The sequence below is a fragment of the Saimiri boliviensis genome, chromosome 1 (genome assembly GCF_048565385.1).
Source record: "Saimiri boliviensis isolate mSaiBol1 chromosome 1, mSaiBol1.pri, whole genome shotgun sequence".
Lineage (NCBI taxonomy): Eukaryota > Metazoa > Chordata > Mammalia > Primates > Cebidae > Saimiri > Saimiri boliviensis.
Genome location: NC_133449.1, coordinates 94,542,341 through 94,561,551, shown reverse-complemented (window position 1 = coordinate 94,561,551; position 19,211 = coordinate 94,542,341). Strand labels below are relative to the sequence as shown.

At 43.0% G+C, this 19,211-nt stretch overlaps 1 protein-coding gene across 8 annotated transcripts in view; it reads right to left on the bottom strand.

The window, feature by feature from the left end:
• Positions 1-19,211, bottom strand: part of TGFBRAP1 (transforming growth factor beta receptor associated protein 1) — a 70,863-nt gene that overhangs the window by 30,608 nt on the left and 21,044 nt on the right. For 7 of the 8 annotated variants that reach the window (XM_074400441.1, XM_074400451.1, XM_074400461.1 and 4 more), the window contains 3 exons: positions 13,691-14,392; positions 4,337-4,531; positions 2,243-2,397 (listed from right to left, as the gene is read on the bottom strand). In XM_074400441.1, the coding sequence (XP_074256542.1) occupies positions 2,243-2,397; positions 4,337-4,531; positions 13,691-14,378 (1,038 nt within the window). In that variant the 5' untranslated portion in view covers positions 14,379-14,392. The remainder of the gene's footprint in view (positions 1-2,242; positions 2,398-4,336; positions 4,532-13,690; positions 14,393-19,211) is intronic. The other variant, XM_074400475.1, reaches the window with a different exon arrangement.

The following is a 19,211-nucleotide window of genomic DNA, read 5'->3' as shown; positions in this document are numbered from 1 at the left end:
GCCAGTTGGAAGCTCTGAATCACTCATTCATTCTTTCCTTGGTATTAAGAGAGAAGAGCCTTCCTAGGAGGTAGGGGAGGGAGAAGCATGGTGCTGAGGGGTGAACTGATACATGGTACGTGCCATGTTCAACACACCTGTGCATGGGGGAAGAAGTGCTTAGTTTTGCCAGAGGAAAGGGAAGGCTTAGTGAAGAGAAGATATTTAAGCAAGGTATCAAAACTATTTTATTGAGTAGAGAAGTACACTCCAGTAATTGCAGGGTAAAGGGTCCCATGGGGGCACCAGCCTGACTTAGCCAGCCTGATGTCCAGAGGCATGGCTGATCTGCACTGCTGTGTCTTGTCTGCAAAATGAGGACAGTGGTACCAGTCATTACCAAATTCTTTTGAGGGTTAAAACAACAAATGTTTTCAAATGTTTTGCAACGTTCCTGACATATAGGGCTCACTGGTTGTTTGTTCTCTTTATCCTCCACCCTTTGAGGTAGAAATGTAGAACGTAGGCATGTGCTTCATAGGGGGTGTGTGTGTGTGTGTGTGTGTGTGTGTGTGTGTGTAAAAGACAAGGCCACAGAAGAGGGTGGGGCCAGGCACACTTCTAGACTGTGGACTTTACCTGGGCAATGAGATGCCCACTATTTTAAGCAAAAGACTTGGTCTGTATTTGAGAAAGATCATTTCCATATAGTTGCAGGGAAGATGGACTGCACTCACACACGGAGGCTGTTAAAAATGCAGGCAAAAATGAGCATGGTCTGAACGCCAGCAGTAACAATGGGAAAAGAGAATAACGGGTGAACTCGAGATAATTCTGAGGGTGTATTTCCAGGGCTGGATATAGGAGCTTGCAGCAATACAGGGAGAAGTGGGGAGCACGTTGGAAAGGAAACAAAAAAACCTCTGAGATATCAGTTGGAGAACAAGATGACTAATACTATCTAATATTGACTGTATAGCTCTACTGTGGCAAAAAGCATAGAGAAAAAAAGTAAAAATCAGATAAAGAGCATTGAAAGCTTCTGGAAGAAAATGTTACACACTTAAAGCGTGCACATGGTGTGTGTGCAAGGAGGGGATACTCCACAGTGGCAGCTGTGACAACCTTGGAATGTGGCCCCTGGACTTCCGCAGGGGGAAGCTGGCAGGAGAGAAGGGGCTGAGAGCGTGCACAGCAGTAGCAGGCCTGGGACGGGAGATCCGCCTCTGGTCTGCACCTTCCCCTGCAGGGCACCCGAAGCTCAGCAGCTTTCTTCTTTTTGCCTTTGCTGCCCCCTGCTGAATGCCAGTAAATCCGTCTTACTCAAAAGTTAGGGACAAAGATGAAAAGTTTATCAGTGTTTACATGTAGAAAAGAGGTCCTGCCCGCCTTCACAGTCCACAACCATAAATCACACATCCTGTCTTCTTTCACTTCCAGAATCTACCCTTTGCTGTATAAAGTGCCTGAGGAAAAAGAGCATTTCATTCCACAACAATCACACTGTCATCTCTAAAATCTGACCAACATTATTAAGAACTTTTCATTATTAATTTAGATATTCATATAAAGCCCACATACATACCAATATTATGTTTTGTACCCCTCAGATATAGAGTAACCTGAACAACCTAACAACTGATCAAGTAATAGTTTTTAGGAGACTCAATTTATATCCATTGTATTTATTATACCAATTATATTTAAAATGAGTGTCTCTCAAGTGCATTAAAAATGTTCTACTAAGGAAATCAACTAGATGGGGTTCCTACAATATCAATTTAGTTAGTAAAATGGTTAGCAATATGGGTAGTAAAGCTTTTCCTATAGATGACAGAAATCTAAACTTTAATTCAACCCCTTCCTGACAAATACAAATTCTAAATTTGGAGACAAGGTAATCTGACCTCACTCTTGCTTTTTAGGAACTATGTTCTTGATCCTTCTCCGAAGGTCCACGGAAGAGGACAGTTGATTAGAAATACAAGTATTTCTTCCATATCCAAAGCAGCAGAATTAAGTCAGAAGTTGGACCCAATTTATCCACTGTTAGCAGTGCCTTCTCAGTCACAAGCTGTTCAACCGCCCTCAAGCCTGATTCCTTACCTCTACAATATGGATTTGTTGAGAAAAATTAAACAACAGGCATAAGAGCAGTGTGTACTGCCTGGTACACTGGAAGGGCCGATGCATGTTAGTTAAATCCGAATGTCCTCTAACTGGTGACTTAGAGGCATATTTCTGTGACCAGTTAATTACAAACCTGAAATTTTTCCTTTGGAATGTTCCTCCGGGCTCCTTTTGCTAAAACCAAAGCCTCTTCTACTCTGCGGCTTGCTAGAAGATCCTGTATTTGTTTTTCCAAAGGTAATGGAACCAGGATGTAAACTCCTTTACTTGTGGCAACGATCACTCTTCCTGGGAAGAAATTCGGCATTGTCGGAAAGAGGAAAAACACATTGCCTGCAAGAAAGCACACTGCTTTCCCCGTACCGGATCATTACCTGATTTTTTGAACAATTTTACCACAGTTTTCTGAATGGAATTCCAACAAAAATCATAAATCATAATGCTTTTCTTTTTCCCACACTGTCAACTGTCAGAAAATGGCAAACTCTTACTATGAAATTTCCAAAGAATACAATCTTGTTTTTTTAATACCTTTTTTTAAATTGAGAAATGCTGGTGAATGTAAGATCAGTGCGGTAAACACGTAACACATAGTTCAATGAAGATGGAGAGTTCAATCAGGGAATATTATCAATAAGAATACACAACATTTTTAAAACATTCTTTCCCCTCCCAGTTAGTTCACATAAAATTAAAATTTTAATGCAACATTCTGAAGCATGAGATAATATTTCATACTCACCTGCCAACTAAAAATACCTCCAAAGTCTTGCCATTAATGTATTCCTCTCCCTGCAATCCTGCAAGTTAACCTGGCCCACGGCCAACACCGCTATCCTCATTTGATCTGTGAGCTTCTCCACAGGTAGTCTGCGGAGGAGTCAGAACTGCAGTCCAAGACTAGCTCCTACTACTAAGCTTCCCAATTAAATCTGGCTCCCTTCTGCAGAAACTTTCAGCTAAGCACCACCTGTCCATAGGGAACTATTTCTTTCTGTTTTCTGTATCACAACTAAGGCAGTTTTTCTCATTCTCAAATGACATTCTGTCCCTCCTCTGCCTAGAGTCACTTTTCCTAGGAAGCCTCACTGTGTTCCCAACCTGGATAGGTTACACCATCTTCCTCTGTGTGTGCACCACACTCTGAGCCCACCTCTAGCACTCCACAGGCACGGCACCACAATACCGCTCGGTGTGAGACCCCAGCGCATGCGCCAGAGCCCCGCTGGAATTAACCCACTTAATGACGGGAACTGTGAGTCTTCTTATCTCCTCAGCATCTGTAAGACGGCACTTAACACAGCAAGGGTAATGTTTGGTGGACTAAAATCCTTAAATGGCAAATGCAACACATAAATCTAGATTTGTTCCTGGTTGGAAGAAAATACGACAAAAGCCATTCTTAAGTCAACTGGGGAAATCTGAATATTGGCAGGACACGAGATGGTATTAGCAGTTAATGTGAATTTTCTTAGGTGTGAAAATTGCATTGTGGCTTTGTTGGGAAAAGCCCTTATTCTTAGATGTGTGTGGAAGAATTTTGGGATTAAATATCACATCTTCCACTTACTTTCAAATGGCTCAGTAAAATGTTGAATCTAGGTGAAAAGTTTCAGGTAGCTTACATTGTCTCTCTCGCAACTTTTCTGTATTGAAAGTGTTCAAAATAAAATTGAGGGAAAAGTAGAATAAATCCTTCAACTGGCTTCCCATACATACGAGATGAAGTCCTTCCCTGCTCTGCCTTCCCGACGACCTCAGCTCACACTGCCCCTTCACACACACCATGCACTACAGTCAAGACAAACTGCTTGTGTAGCCTGAAGCCCACAGTGCGCTCTTGAACAGATTCGCATACGCCTTTCTCTCTGCCAGAAGGTTCTTTCACACAACATCTGCTTGACTGATTCCTATACATCCTTAAAGGTTTGACTAAAACAGCACCTCCTTCAGGAAGCCCTCCCTGATATCTCTAGGAAATACTTTCTCCTCTGCTCTCACAATGGACCTTATTCGATCATGATCAAGCTCTTATACTGCCATAGCTATTTGTTTAAATGTCTGTCTCCCCACTAACTGTGCAGCTCCTGAAGCACAGAGACTGTATTGGAGTCATCTGTGTGTCTTTTATGCTTAGCACAAGGCCCAGTTCCTAAATGATATTTACTGAAGAAATATCATAAAAGAGTTAAGTAAATTTCATTAAAACTTCTATGTGAATGAGTACCTTCAAAGTCCTGTAGGATGTGGCCCTCCTTAAAGGGCAGGGTCTGCTTCTGCTGCTGATCCAACATGCTGTGGACCGTGATGAATTCATTATCCAGCGCTATGACGTATGGAAAGGACACGGCTGCCCCAATCACGTTCTCTGACCAGTGCACAGGAGCCCGCTGGGATATCCCTGCAACTGTGGCAAACATGCCTAGAAGCAAGAAGAAAGAGTTAGGTGGGCTTCCAAATAAGCATGGTATCACTTTCCTGTAGCTATGTCTAAATGCAGAACACCCCTGCCCACCAGCAATTTTCCTGTACAGTCTTAAATTTCAAGAAAGGAAAATGATATAAAACACTGCATGTGTGAAGAGCCCTACAGGACTTTATTTTTGTGAAAAGAACTACCTTACCTAGAATGTAGATCTGATAGTTACTTCTGATTAAAAATGAGGTTGTAATATTATTATCACAAACTTAGCAAAATAAAAAATAAAATAGGCCGGGCATGGTAGCTCACATCTGTAATCCCAGCACTTTGGAAGACCAAGGCAGGCAGACAGTGCTGGAGCTCAGGAGTTTGAGACCAGCCTGGGCAATATGGCGAAACCCTGCCCCTACAGAAAACACAAAAATTAGCCAGGCATGGTGGTGCACACATGTAGTTCCAGCTACTTGGGCGGCTAAGGTGGGAAGATCACTTAAGCCCTGAAGGTCAAGGCTGCAGTGAGCATGATATGCCACTGCACTCTAGCCTGGGTGACAGAGTGAGAAGCCATCTGAAAATAAATTTTAAAAATAAAAATGAGGTTAAAAATACATTTCCATATAAGCCACATGAAGATTTATAAAGCATGTGTCTTCATGTGAGGACAAAGCAACTTTCAAATAGGGCATAATCCTGAGGATTCTGCTGAATTTCAGCTCAAATAACATGCTCTAGACAGCACAGTTCTCATGGTCACATGGACACCAGCAACATTACCCAGCCTCACCCTGGAGTTCAAACAGGGTCACTGCATTTACCTGCTTACAGCTGGACATCGCCCAACCAGAGAACTATGCAGCACAGAGGCCCTGATGAATGTTTTTAAAATAAAAAGAGCAAGGGCCTGGGGCAGTGGTGTGTGTCTATAATCCCAGCTACTTGGGAGGCTGACACAGGAAGATTGCTTGAGTTCAGAAGTTCAAAACCAGCCTGGGGAACACAGTAAGACCCTTTCTCAAAAAAAAAAGGTGGTCGGGGCCGGGGGGCAAAGGAAAAGGATGAAGAGTCAAGAACAAAGGCATCCACGCAAAATGCAAAGCAATGCTTTCACTAGAATAAAACAGCGAGCAGTAAGTGGCAGAGGAGTCTAGGAGGAGCAGTAGGAGAAGCCTCGCAGCCCCACTTAGGAACAGAGGGGACTGTGATCAACACCCACAAACTAATTCTATTCTCTCAAAACACGTGATAAAGTCTATTGTTTCTGTACTGCTGCAGGAGTGCGATTGCTGTCAACATGCAAATGTCACAAATGTGTAAATGGCACACCTTTGAAAAGCATTATTTTCAATTGTGTAATCTCTAAGTTTCATCCACTCCCTTATCTAAGCTGGGAGGAGAGGGAATTGGTAAAGAGTAGCTGAATTATTTACCTTCTTCAAGAAGCACTGTCATAGGACAGGGTTTAAAGTCACAATTATCAATTGTATTATGAAAATTTCAACAAAGTATGGCTTTTCAGAAGGTTCAGAGCAATTTGTGATGACATGGAAATGGTCACAAATTATATTCAAGGAGAATGGCAAGAAACAAACTAAAAACATGTAGCTTTCACGAACAGAAAACCAAATACCTCATGTTCTCACTCATAAGTGGGACACAGGAGGGGAGCATCACACACCAGGGCCTGCCAGGGAGTAGGGCCCTAGTGGAGGTATAGCATTAGGAGAAATATGGGTGCAGCAAACCACCACGGCACATGTATATCTATGTAACAAACCTGCACATTTTGCACATGTATCCCAGAACTTAAAGTATAATTTTTAAAAGTGTGTAGCTTTTATGTTTAAAAGTGCATTTACAGTCATTATAGTAATTTGTTCAAATTATTAATTTCTGAAGCCATATAAAGACAGTGGTGGTTACTGTGCTGTAGACAGAATCTGTATATAAGTACTGTGTGAGAGGCATTACAAGCGATCTTTCAATTTGCTTGTAATTGTGCCGGTTACAAGCAGAACAAAAGTTAAGAAGGTTGGTTCATTTAGCCCAATGCCCATGTAGCTGAGATGGAGTGCATCATATAGATTATTGAATATTATTTCCCACCAGTCTTAACACTACAACCAACAAAAGATGATAACAAAGTAAAATCTTTTCACTATCAAGTCTTTTTCTTTTTTTTTGGAGATGAAGTCTTGTTCTATTGCCCAGGCTGGAGTACAGTGGCACCATCTCGGCTCACTGCAATTGCTGCCTCCCGGTTTAAGCAATTCTCCTGTCTCAGCCTCCTGAGTAGCTGGGATTACGGGCATGCATTACCGCGCCTGGCTAATTTTTGTATTTTTAATAGAGACAGGGTTTCACTATGTTGGCCAGGCTGGTCTAGAACTCCTGACCTCAGGTGATCTGCCTGCCTCAGCCTCCCAAAATGCTGGGATTCCAGGTGTGAGCCACTGCGCCCAGCCTATCAATCTTTATAACTAAAACAGTTAGGTATTGGCACATGAATAGGAAAATGAACTGACAGAATAAAATAGAAAATCCAGAGACAGACCCAATACATTAGGAAATTTAGTGTACATTAAAGGCCATTACCTAAATCAGTGAGGAAAAGATGGACTCTTTAATCAGTTTGTTAGGACAACCGCACAGCCATATAAAAAAGATAAAACTGAGGTCAGCCATGGTAGCTCACACCTGTAATCTCAATACGTTGGGAGGCCAAAGCAGGCAGATCACTCTAGTCCAGGAGTTCAAGACCAGCCTGGCCCTCGTGGCAAAACCCAGTCACTACCAAAAAAAAAAAATACAAAAATTAGCCAGGCGTGGTGGCAGGTACCTGTGGTCCCAGCTATTAAAGGAAATGAGGAAGGGGGATCACGTGAACTGGGGAGGTAGAGGTTGCAGTGAGTTGAGATTGCCCCTCTGCACTCTGACCTGGACAACACAGCAAGACCCTGTCTCAAATAAATAAATAAATAAATAAATAAATAAATAAATAAATAAATAAAAATTTTTTAAAAAGATAAAATTGAATGTATTCTTTATACTCTTTACTATAAGAAATGAAACTGGCCAGGTGTGGTGGCTCAGGCCTGTAAGCCCAGCACTTTGGAGGCCAAAGCAGGTGGATCATTTGAGGTCAGGAGTTCGAGACCAGCCTGACCAACATGCTGAAATCCTATCTCTACTAAAAATACAAAAAATTAGCCAGGCATGGTGGTGCGCACCTATAATCCCAGCTACGAGGAGGGCTAAGGCAGCAGAATCATTTGAACCCAGGAGGTGGAGGTTGCATTGAGCCGAGACTGCGCCACTGCACTCTAGCTTGGGTGACAGAGCTAGACTCTGCCACAAAAAAAAAAAAAAAAAAAAAAAAAGAAAAGAAAAGAAATGAAACCACACAAGTACTAGAAGAAAACACAGGTGAATTTGTCTTTAATCTGGAAGTCAGAGAAATCTTCCTAATTATGACTCAAACTCAAGAAGCAATATGATGTGAAAATACTGATACATTTGATTATACAGGATTTCCTTTTTCTTTTTGAGATAGGGCTTGCTGTGTTCCACAGGCTGTAGTGCAATGCCTAGTCACAGGCATAATTACAGAGCACCTCAGTTTCAAACTCCTGGGCTCAGGCAGTCCTCCTGCCTCCACTTCCTATAGCTGAGGTCACAGGCACACACCACCACATCTGGCGAGATTATATCAAAATTTTTAAAAAAGCTTTTGCACAGTAAAAAATGGAAAGAAATACTTGAAGCCTGATAACAGAGAAGTGGGCATCTCAAATACGTTTTTAAAAATACTTAAAAATCGGGCTAGAGATCAGAAGAGATAATTCCCATCAGAAGAAATGTAAATGGCTTTTAAACATGTGAAAAATGTTCAACTATGCACATAAACAAGGGAAATGGAAATTAAAACTACACTGAGAAACCATTTCTCATATACTAGACTGGGAAAAACATGTAAGTTTGGATAACATCCTCTGTTGGCAAAGCTGGAAGGAAACAGGCACTTTCATAGGTTGCTAGGGAGAAATATAATGGTGTGACTTTTATCAAGGGAGGCTATAGTAATACCTCACATTTATACTTTGAATTTATACTCTGCTATCTCTCTAGAAAGCTTTCTAATAGATACACTGAAAACAAACACACGTACACACAAATATAAGTCCCTAGGAACAGCGAAAGACTAAAAAAGACCCCGAATGCTCCTCAATAGATGGAACCCATTATGGTACCTCCACGTAGCAGAACAGTGCACAGCTATAAAAATGAAGGAGGAATACCTCTATATTATGCTTTCAAGTGATTGCTTTAATACATTAAGCAAAAAAAGCAAGTATGCCACCACTTAGCCAAGAAGCTGAGGAAAAGTATGCTACCATTTAGCCAAGAAGGAGATACAAATATTTACATATTTATGTTTTACTGTAAAATGAAAGAATAAACCCTAAAAATAAAGGTTACCTATGGGAGAGGGAAACTTGGTGAAAAAACTGGCTGTGAGCTTAGACCTCTTGGATGATATCTTGCTGTATCCATCTGTCTTGGAACTTTGTAAACACTTATGTAATAAAAAACAAACCAAAGCAATTTCTAAAAATGAAAAGTAAAATGAAACAAACGAATCTAACTATAAATCTAGCTGATGGCATAACCACACAGAGGAGAACTATTCCAATTGACTTTAAAACACAGTAATTTGACTATATGCTTAATACCCTAAGGACAGAAAGGGCCACAAACCACCAAAGTTTCCAATAATTATATTGTGGGAGAGGTAGTGTCGGACCAGTTACTCTGTTGTATGTACTGTGGGATAAATCAAAGGAGTAATTATGTTGAAAGAGTAGAGAAGTAAGAGTTTTGGTGTGGCTGAAAGGAGATACAGGTACAACGATGGATTAGTTCTAGCAACATGATTTCTCGATGAAATTATCTTTAAAAAACATATCCTTACCCAGATGCAGTGGTGCATACCTAGAATCCCAGCTACCTGGGAAGCTGAGGCAGGAGGCTTGCTTGAGCCCAGGAGTTCATGGCAAGCCTGGGCAATACGGCAAGACCTCATTTCTAAAGGAGTAAAATTAGGTAAAAAAGACTTAATTCCCAGCACTGCCTACTGAAAGTAGGGACTAGAAAAAATGAGCAGCAATCACCTCTAGCTCCCAGACAGTGGTCTGTAAACATCAAGGCTCTTTGGAGACATGGCTGAAACCAGACCCAGGTGAACCAGGAACACACTGAAAGTCAAGGAAGGAATCAAATTTCTAGGGGCATGAAAAAGGACTGGTGAGTGCTCCAGAATAAACTCCCACTAGGCATGGATGAAACCAAGCATATCACATACAGTTACATTCATGAATTTATTATGATACTTTTTAGAAAGCCATTTTTGTAGGAAAGAGACCCCCATGTTGAAAACTGCCTCATCTTGCCTTTCTATATAAAGTATTTATATAGAATACTTTTGGGGATATATAAATACTTTCCCAACTGTTTGGGGATAACCAAACAGTTAAGGAGAAGTCTAGCTTCACAGATGCACTCTCCCCGTCACCACCATAGGAAGGAAGAATGGAGACAAACAGTATGTCGCCATTTAGCAGCTCTGAATAACCGAAGTGTCCTGGACAGTAACTGTCAACAGCTGTTAACATTACAAAGTGATGAAGGCATTAGGTAACCCTGACACAAGTACTCCACCTCTAGGGAGTAGTCTTGCCTCCCCGCAAAACAAGCACATTTTTAAAAACCCTGAATCTCCTAACTACTATTTGAAGATAAAACAGAGGTCAGAGAGGCACGTCAAACAATACTATGGGAATGAAATCATTAAAATTCATATTGTGGGACACTATAGATGAAACCATCCAATTTCTTCAACAAAAACATTAAAGAAAAACAAAAACAAGATGAAGCAGAAAACTGAAGATTAAAGTGTATATGCCTATTTATGTCTATTATGATGTAGGTAATAGGAGAAATACGACACATCTAGATATATTTGATGTTGAATTACTGCCAGGTTTTTTAGGAATGTAATACTATTGTGGTTTTCTTAGGTATCTGTAACTTAGAAATACATATTAAAACATTTACAGATGAAATGCTATGATGTCTGGGATTTGACTCAAAACAAGCAGAGGGCATAACGTGTATAAACTGAGAATTCCTGATGCAGGGTGATGACTCTACCGGGTTCATTATGCTATTCTCTTTATTATACAAGCTTATATATGCTTTCTACTATAAAAAATTTCACAATACAGAATTCCTCAATTAAAAAAAAAATGTGGCTGGGCTAAAGAATTCTTCCTTTAAAAAGTCAGAATCTGTGCTGTCAAGCCATGAAAAGATATGGAGGAAACTTAAATGCATATTACTGGCTGGGTGTGGTGATTCACAGCTGTGATTCTAGCATTTGGGAGGCTGAGGTGGGTGGATCCCTTAAGGTCAGGAGTTTGAGACCATCCTGGCCAACGTGGTGAAACCGCATCTCTACTAAAAATACAAAAATTAGCTGGGCATGATGGTGTGCGCCTGCAGTCCCAGCTACTCAGGAGGCTAAGGCAGGAGAATCGCTTGAACCCGGGAGGTGGAGGTTGCAGTGAGCTGACATCACACCACTGCACTCCAGCCTAGGTGACAAAACGAGACTCCATCTCGGTGGGGGGAGGGAGTAAAAAACAAACAAACAAGAAAAGCCTATGACTAAGCAAAAGAAGCCAATCTGAAAAAGCCACATACTGTATGGTCCGAACTAGGTGACACTCTGGAAGAGAAAAAAACCCATGGAAACAACAGAAAGACCAGCAGTTGCTGGGGCTTAGGGGAAGGGAGGGATGAACAGGTGAGCAAAGAGGACTTTCAGGTGGTGAAAGGATTGTGAATGACACTGTAGCAGCAATTCATGTCATTACACATTGGTCAACCTAATATAAACTATGTTTCAGGTACTAACGATGCGAGCCTTGTACCACTGTCCTGTGGATAACAGGAGAGCAGAAGGTCTATGGGAGCTCTCTGTAGTTTCCTCTCAGTTTTGCTGTGAACCTAAAACTGCTCTAAAAAATAAAGTCTGTTTTTTTAAAAAGTGAAAATCAAGACACGTACATGAAATATTTCATGACAGGAATTCTTGTTATTACAAGAAAATGGGTTTGCACTCGGCACTTTGAAATGAGGTGTCTATACAAAAACTCTCCAAGGATAAAAAATACCTGTGTTAAGAGGAACTCACTCTCGCCAGCATCCCCGTACCATAAACATATAAACTAATTCTAATATGAGCCGCCCCTGGCTGGAAGAAAATACCAGGAGACATCACTAAGGTTAAAGCACTGATTCTTAATTTCGATCAAGCTGTCCAGAGAATTCGTTAAGGCCATACGAGAACTACTAAAGCCCTTTATTGAGGAGCTAGTTTTTGAGGAGCTAGCTACGAAAAACATTTTGGTGGGATGAAATGGCAGGACATAAAAGAAAAAATGTTATGGACATGACATTAAAAACACATTGAGCTACCTCAACTTCTTTTCATTTTTAAAATTTATTTTATTTATTTTTTTTAGACAGAGTCTTGCTCTATTAGCCAGGCTGGAGTACAGTGGCACAATCTCAGCTCCCTGCAACGTCTCTCCCCCTAGGTTCAAGTGATTCTTCTGCCTCAGCCTCCTGAGTGGCTAGGATTACAAGTGCCTGCCACCACACCCAGCTAATATTTGTATTTTTAGTAGAGATGGGGTTTCACTAGGTTGATCAGGCTGGTCTCGAACTCCTGACCTCAGGTGATCCGCCTGCCTCCATCTCCTAAAGTGCTAGGATTATAGGCGTGAGCCACCTTGCCCAGCCTCAACTCTTTTTAGAATGAGGAGCAAAAATTAATAAATGACAACCCACCCTTGTGGGAAAATTTTACTAGGAAGCCTTATGGAGTTATTTTTGTAGTTATTTACTTAAAATAATTTTCTCACGGTTAGAGTAGATATATAGCTAAACATGAGCAGGAGGGAAGAGCCCCCGAGAAAAGGGAGGTCTGGAAGATCTCACATCCCAGAGACCATCAAAAACATGCATGTGGGCCGGGTGTGGTGGCTCATGCCTGTAATTGCAGCACTTTGGGAAGCTGAGGCTGGAGGATTACCTGAGGTCAGGAGTTGGAGACCAACCTGGCCAACATGATGAAACTCCATCTCTACTAAAAATACAAATATTAGCCGGGTGTGGTGGTGGGTGCCTATAATCTCAGCTACTTGGGAGGCTGCGGCAGGGAGAATTGCTTGAACCTGGGAGGCAGAGGTTGCAGTGAGCTGAGATCGTACCATTGCACTCCAGCCTGGGCAACAGAGTGAGATTCCATCTCAAAAAAAAAAAAATAAATAAATGCATGCTAGATATGAGCAGAGAGGCGGGAAGGGGGTAAAGGAGAAATTCCGAAGTGACACGCAGGTGCAATAAGTATGGAGCTGACCACTGTACGACCTTCCTGGGGTGGAGGTAAGAGCAATGCAGCCATTAGGTAGGATTTACATCCACCACTGGCCGCACATGCGCACCAACTAATAGTAGGAGAGGGTCCCACAAGCTTAGGGTAGAAACTAGGTAGGAGGAAAAGGCAGGGACTTAAGGCAGAAGGAGGAAAACCAAAGAAAAAAGGCGGGAACTTCAAGAAAATATCCAGCATCATAAAAACCTGATGCAGAACTCTCAGGGTTGCTGGCTCACTCTCTCAGCGTCCTACGCTGCCTCATCTTTCCGAATGTACTGTCTCTCTCCACGTAAACTCTCTGCTCTCTACTTCCCTTCAGTAAAGCTCTCTGCTATCCCTGAATTGCCTCTTGGCCAAAATCTTTCTTCTAAGATGACAAAGGGCTGAGAATGTCCCGTTCCTGGTACCACCACCAGAGCTGTTTTCAAGCTCCACTTCACTGTAAAAGAAACTGGTTTGATGATTCTAACCCCATGTCCACAAAACGATCGAACTGGATTTCATCAAGCACTGGTCAGGGGCTCCTGCCTCTGTCTTACCACACACACCCAATGTTGCTGAGGACTTATTCTGCACAGCGCCAATCTCACTCTCTGGTTTCAACATGCAATCACAGAGGCCACCCAAAAAGACCAGGAGCACAAGCACATCTTCCTCACCCAGCCCTCCGGGGCCTGCCAGCAGGAACTCCTGTCTCCCTATCCTCTTGACAATTGGTGGCCTCTCCTCGCTGCAGTAAGGAAACAGGTCCTGGGAGACACCTGTGCTGTAGTTGTGGATGATGTACTGAGTGGTCAGAGCCAGACACAGGAAGTGGCCGTCCACAGCTACGGCGAGGGGCTGCTCAGAGGTTGACACCTCCTTGACGATCTGCACCCGGTCCTCGTACACCAGAAACATCTGGATGGTTCTGCGTTTGACAGAGATGATGCAAACTTCCACACAGAACGGGTCCCCAGTCACAGGGTTCTCATTGAGTGCAAACGTGACCGCCCCCTTGATGCGGGCTCCCGAGGGCACTGGCTCGAGGTTCAGCATGTGGACCAGGCTGATGGAGTTGTCACACAGCACCAGCAGCCTGTTGAGTGCTGAGGCCGCGCGCAGCTCGCTCACAGGCTTTTTGAAGCCCAGGTGCCTGTGCAGCTGTTTCGTGGCCGTGAACGTGGCCGGCCCGGCAGGCACGGGCCTCTCCTCCAACAGGAAGTGGTAGACGAAGCAGTCGTTGGTGCCCACGTAGAGATCCCTGCCGCAGCACTCCACGCACTCAATGTTGACACGCTCCTTGTCACCCATCAGCAGCTCCCACTCCACGGCAGAGACAAGCGTAAAGGCTTTGATGTTCATCATGTCTACTGGCTGATCTGCCGGAAGAGAAAGAGGAAAAGTACTTTTAGAGGAACAAGGAAAAAGCAGAAACAGAGGTTGCAATAATGATATGTGGATTCCCCAGTTATAATTTTCATTAAATAAAATCATTCCACACTGTCAAAAAATAGAAAGAAACCTTTTCCCCACCGATCTCCCCCATCAGACAGCAAGAGACCCCAGCAGAAAAGCATACATACACACCCCCATACACACACACGCATGTGCTTGTGATCACGTGCCACCCTGATCAGTCCCCACACAGGGTCACCTGGAGCCTCCTTACATTGCTCCTAGGAGACACACTTGCAGGCAGAAGACAAATGCATGCATTCACCCACAGACAACGTAACAAAAGGATTTCTGTGCGGCAAAAGGATGGCTTGACCCCAGGGGCTGTAGGCCAGCCTGGGCAATACAACGAGACCCCATTAAAAAAAAAAAAAAGGGTAGGGGGAGGGATTTCTGAAAAAGGCAGAAATGATCCTCACTGATCTTTCCTGAGTTTCTACAGCTGCTTGAATATGCACTTTAGTCAATGAACACAACCACAGTCACAGGAGCCTGCCAGGGACACCAAGGCAGGAGCCAGGCTTTGGATACCTTTGCGTTCTTCCCAAAAAGGCACACATCAGCCCCTTCTCCGGCGTAAACGTTCATGTGGAGAGTAAAAGTGTGCCTCAGATCTCGAAAGGCTTTCAGGTGGTGAGCGGAGCTATTTAGTGGATGTGTGGACTGGTCCCTGGCTCCCACTGGAAGCGAGACTTTCCCACACACTAGCCTGTGGCCTCCTACTTCATCCTCTGCGAGAACTGTGGTTTCACACTCCACAAAGTCAGACGGAGAAGACCAGGCAAGGTGGCTTTTCCTGACTTCTCAGGCGGCCAGAAGCAAACTCAAAGGCACCATCCCTGTGATCGGGAGCAGGGCAGGGGATCAGAGAGCTGGAAAAGAGGACTGCAGAGAACGACGGGTACTGCAGGGCAGCCGGTTGGGCTTGCGTCAGCACTGCAGAGAACGACGGGCACTGCAGGGCAGCCGGCTGGGCTTGCGTCAGCACTGCAGAGGACGACGGGCACTGCAGGGCAGCCGGCTGGGCTTGCGTCAGCACTGCAGAGAACGACGGGCACTGCAGGGCAGCCGGCTGGGCTTGCGTCAGCACTGCAGAGAACGACGGGCACTGCAGGGCAGCCGGCTGGGCTTGCGTCAGCACTGCAGAGAACGACGGGCACTGCAGGGCAGCCGGCTGGGCTTGCGTCAGCACTGCAGAGAACGACGGGCACTGCAGGGCAGCCGGCTGGGCTTGCGTCAGCACTGCAGAGAACGACGGGCACTGCAGGGCAGCCGGCTGGGCTTGCGTCAGCACTGCAGAGAACGACGGGCACTGCAGGGCAGCTGGCTGGGCTTGCGTCAGCACTGCTCCATGTTCAGAGAGCTTGAAGTGAAAGGTTCCCTACTACTATCACTTCCTCACTTCAAGCTCTCTGAACATGGAACAGTGCTGCTTCATGAGAGCTTAAGTTCCTAATACTTGGAGGCATTCCAGCAAAGCGGGGAAGACCTCAGAAATATTCAAGAAAGGTTCACGCATCAGGGAAGGGAAGGAATCAGAACACTTCTTTGGTGCCTTTCAACTTGAAAATTTTGGAACTCTTCAATTTCTTGTCTGCCCCTATCCATGGGGGCAATGACAGCTACACACAAGTGAGACTCCAGCCCCTTTCCTACGCCCCCTCCCTAGGAGGGAGGGCACCCCAGGACTGAGGAGGAGGGTTGTCAGTGGACACATCAGTCCTTCCTGGTTTTTTCCCATCACTTGGGCAAATTACTTGATGTTATGGTCAGAATGTTTGTTTCCCCCCTAAAATTCATATGTTGAAACTTAATCCCCAGAGGTGCTGGGAGGTGAGGCATCTGGGAGGTGATTAGGTCGTGAGGGTGGAGCCCTTATGAATGGCATCAGTGTCCTTATCAAAGAGGCCCCAGAGAGCTTATTTGTCCCTTCCACTGTGTGAGGAGGCAGCTAGAAGGCACCACCCTTGAGGGATGGGCCCTCTCCCAACACTGAGCCTGCCATGCTTCAATCTTGGACTTCCCAGCTTCCAGAACTGCGAGCAATATATTTCTATTGCCTATTAATTACCTAACATATGGGAGTTTGTTACAGCAGCCTGAAGGGACACTTGGCTATTCCAGTCTCAATTGCCTCATCTGTGAAATGAGCATAAAAACGGTACCTACTTCACAGGACTGTTGCAGAATTAAGTAAATCAGTTCATCTAAAATGCTGACAGCTGGCACCCAACACTCAAAATTTTCGATTTCATCATAAACACTATGATTCCCTCCCAATGTGGATCAGCTCCTATTCCTCTCTCAAACTGTCTGCTTCAGGTGTTTATTTCCCAAGCTGGGCACCAAGAGATTAAACAATGCTGTCTTCTGTCCTCAGATACGGGTAAACTGTTCACCTCTGCCAAAAGACAGACTGCAATGTAAGCTAGAACACACACTCACACATCTGCCCCAACCCTAAAACATCTTCACACTCATTTATGGGCGCTCATCTTCACAGAAACTATGGAACAGAGCTGGGGGAAGTGCACAGGGAGGCTCAAAAGGCACCACAGAGAAAGAATCATATCCATCTACCTGGGGGCTCTGGGAACATCCCCAGAATCCCAGATATGGCTGGGTGAAGAACTCCAGCAGGGTTCTACAAATAGTCTCTGGCACAGACAGTTCTTAAACAGCATCATGTATTCGTCTCAACCAAACATAACCACCAAAACCCACCAAGACAATATTTTTTTCTCCATTTAAATGCTAATGAGTAAAACCCAGATATTGAAATGCAGGCTTCCAGACATCTAAGTCAGTTAAAGTGAAGTAATATTAAAAACTTCTTCCTTATTGATTAATCAATCAGGGTTGTCTTTTTCAAATGGCAGGATAAGCAATTCTGCCATTTAAAATATAAATTGTGTCTCCCTTTGTGGAAGGAATAGAGAAACAAACTCTGGACACCTACAATGAAACTCCTTTTATTTAGCTCTTTAAAAGTATATTATCTATATAATCCCAGCCCCTGTCTTAGGTTAGCATAAGGGATAAACAAAACACATTTGCAGTAAATAGTATCCTCATATTTAGTCTAAATCCTGGGGTGGATAGAGAAGGGGAGAGGGAGAGAGAGCTGTAAGAAAAACATATGGTTTACTAAAAAGTCATAACTCTATAATATTTAAAAAGAAATGGAATATTGTTTCATTAACTAGTAAACTAGTTACTCAAGCCTTGCTAAAGATAAGCTTCCTATTAGAGGCCTTTAAATTAAGGACTTGCTTTGGTAATTAAATGTAAAAAAAAAAACTGTAATAATGCAGAATTACATGGAGGTAAATGAAAGTTGAAGAAGCAACGTGCTAGCACTTAAAAATGATTTATTCTTACCCGTCTCTACAAAAAAATATAAAAAATTAGCCATGCATGATGGGGCATCACCATATTCCCTCGTCCTCAGGAGGCTGAGGCAGGAGGATCACTGGAGCCTGGTGGATTTCAGCTTCAGTGAGCCGTGATTGCACCACTGCACTCCAGCCTGGGAAAAATTGTGAGATGCTTTCACAGCAATAACAACAACAACAAAATTAATTTAAAAAACCATCTTTTTTAAGCAGTGGGAAGATTCTCTCCATGATCTAATTCACATGATACCTTTACTTAGATAAAATATGAATCCTAAAAAGATAAACTTTAGGCCACACCTCTGTATTTTCATGAACTATAACTTGCTGGGGTTCTGAATCAGAGAAGTTTCCACATGGTAATAAAAGGAAACATTTCTCTAAGGTGTACCATTCACACCTTACTGTGTGATCTCAAAATGATCTAAAATTTAAACTTTTTGTTAGAACTTTACTTTAAGGCTGGGCACAGTGGCTCACACCTATAATCCTAATACTTTGGGAGGCCCAGGCAGGACGATCACTTGCACCCAAGAGTTCAAGACCAGCCTGGGCAACATATTGAGACTCGATTTCTATTTCTTTTTAAATAAGAATATTAAATAAAAAATGACTTCACTTTAAAAGTATGATTATAATATTTTTAAAGTAAGAATATTAAATAAAAAATAACTTCACTTTAAAAGTATGATTATAATAAAATACATACCTAGGTAGGGAAGAGATTAGAAAAAAAAGTATGATCATAATAAAATACATACCTAGGTAGGGAAGAGATCAGAAAATGCTAGTATGCTCAAGGACCATAATTTAATTAAAGCTAACACTGCATATACAGCAAGCACCTCTAAGCATGCAAAAAACAAAAATAAACAGTTACAAGACACAATCCCACTTCCTAAGAGTCTCCTCATCCTATTAAGGAAATGGGACTAGAAAAATAAATCAGTAATGGTATAAAGCAATATGTGCTAAGGGTCAAAATAAAAATATTAGTAATTATTTCCTACTAGGTTAAGAATATGCACATCAGCATTTTCAAGATTCTGCCACTGGTGATCATCAGAATCTTAGCATCTTTAAAAATGCTAATGTAAAAACACTAATCTTTTTCTACAAATGTACACAGAAACATTATTTTTTAGTCAGTATCTGGCATCAATTTAAAAGAATTGATGACTTTTGGCTGGGCACAGTGGCTCATGCCTGTAATCCCAGCACTTTGGGTGGCCAAGGCGGATGGATCACCTGAGGTAAGGAGTTTGAGACCAGGCTGGCCAACATGGTGAAACCCCATCTCTACTAAAAATACAAAAATTAGCTGGGCATGGTGGCACATGCCTGTAAT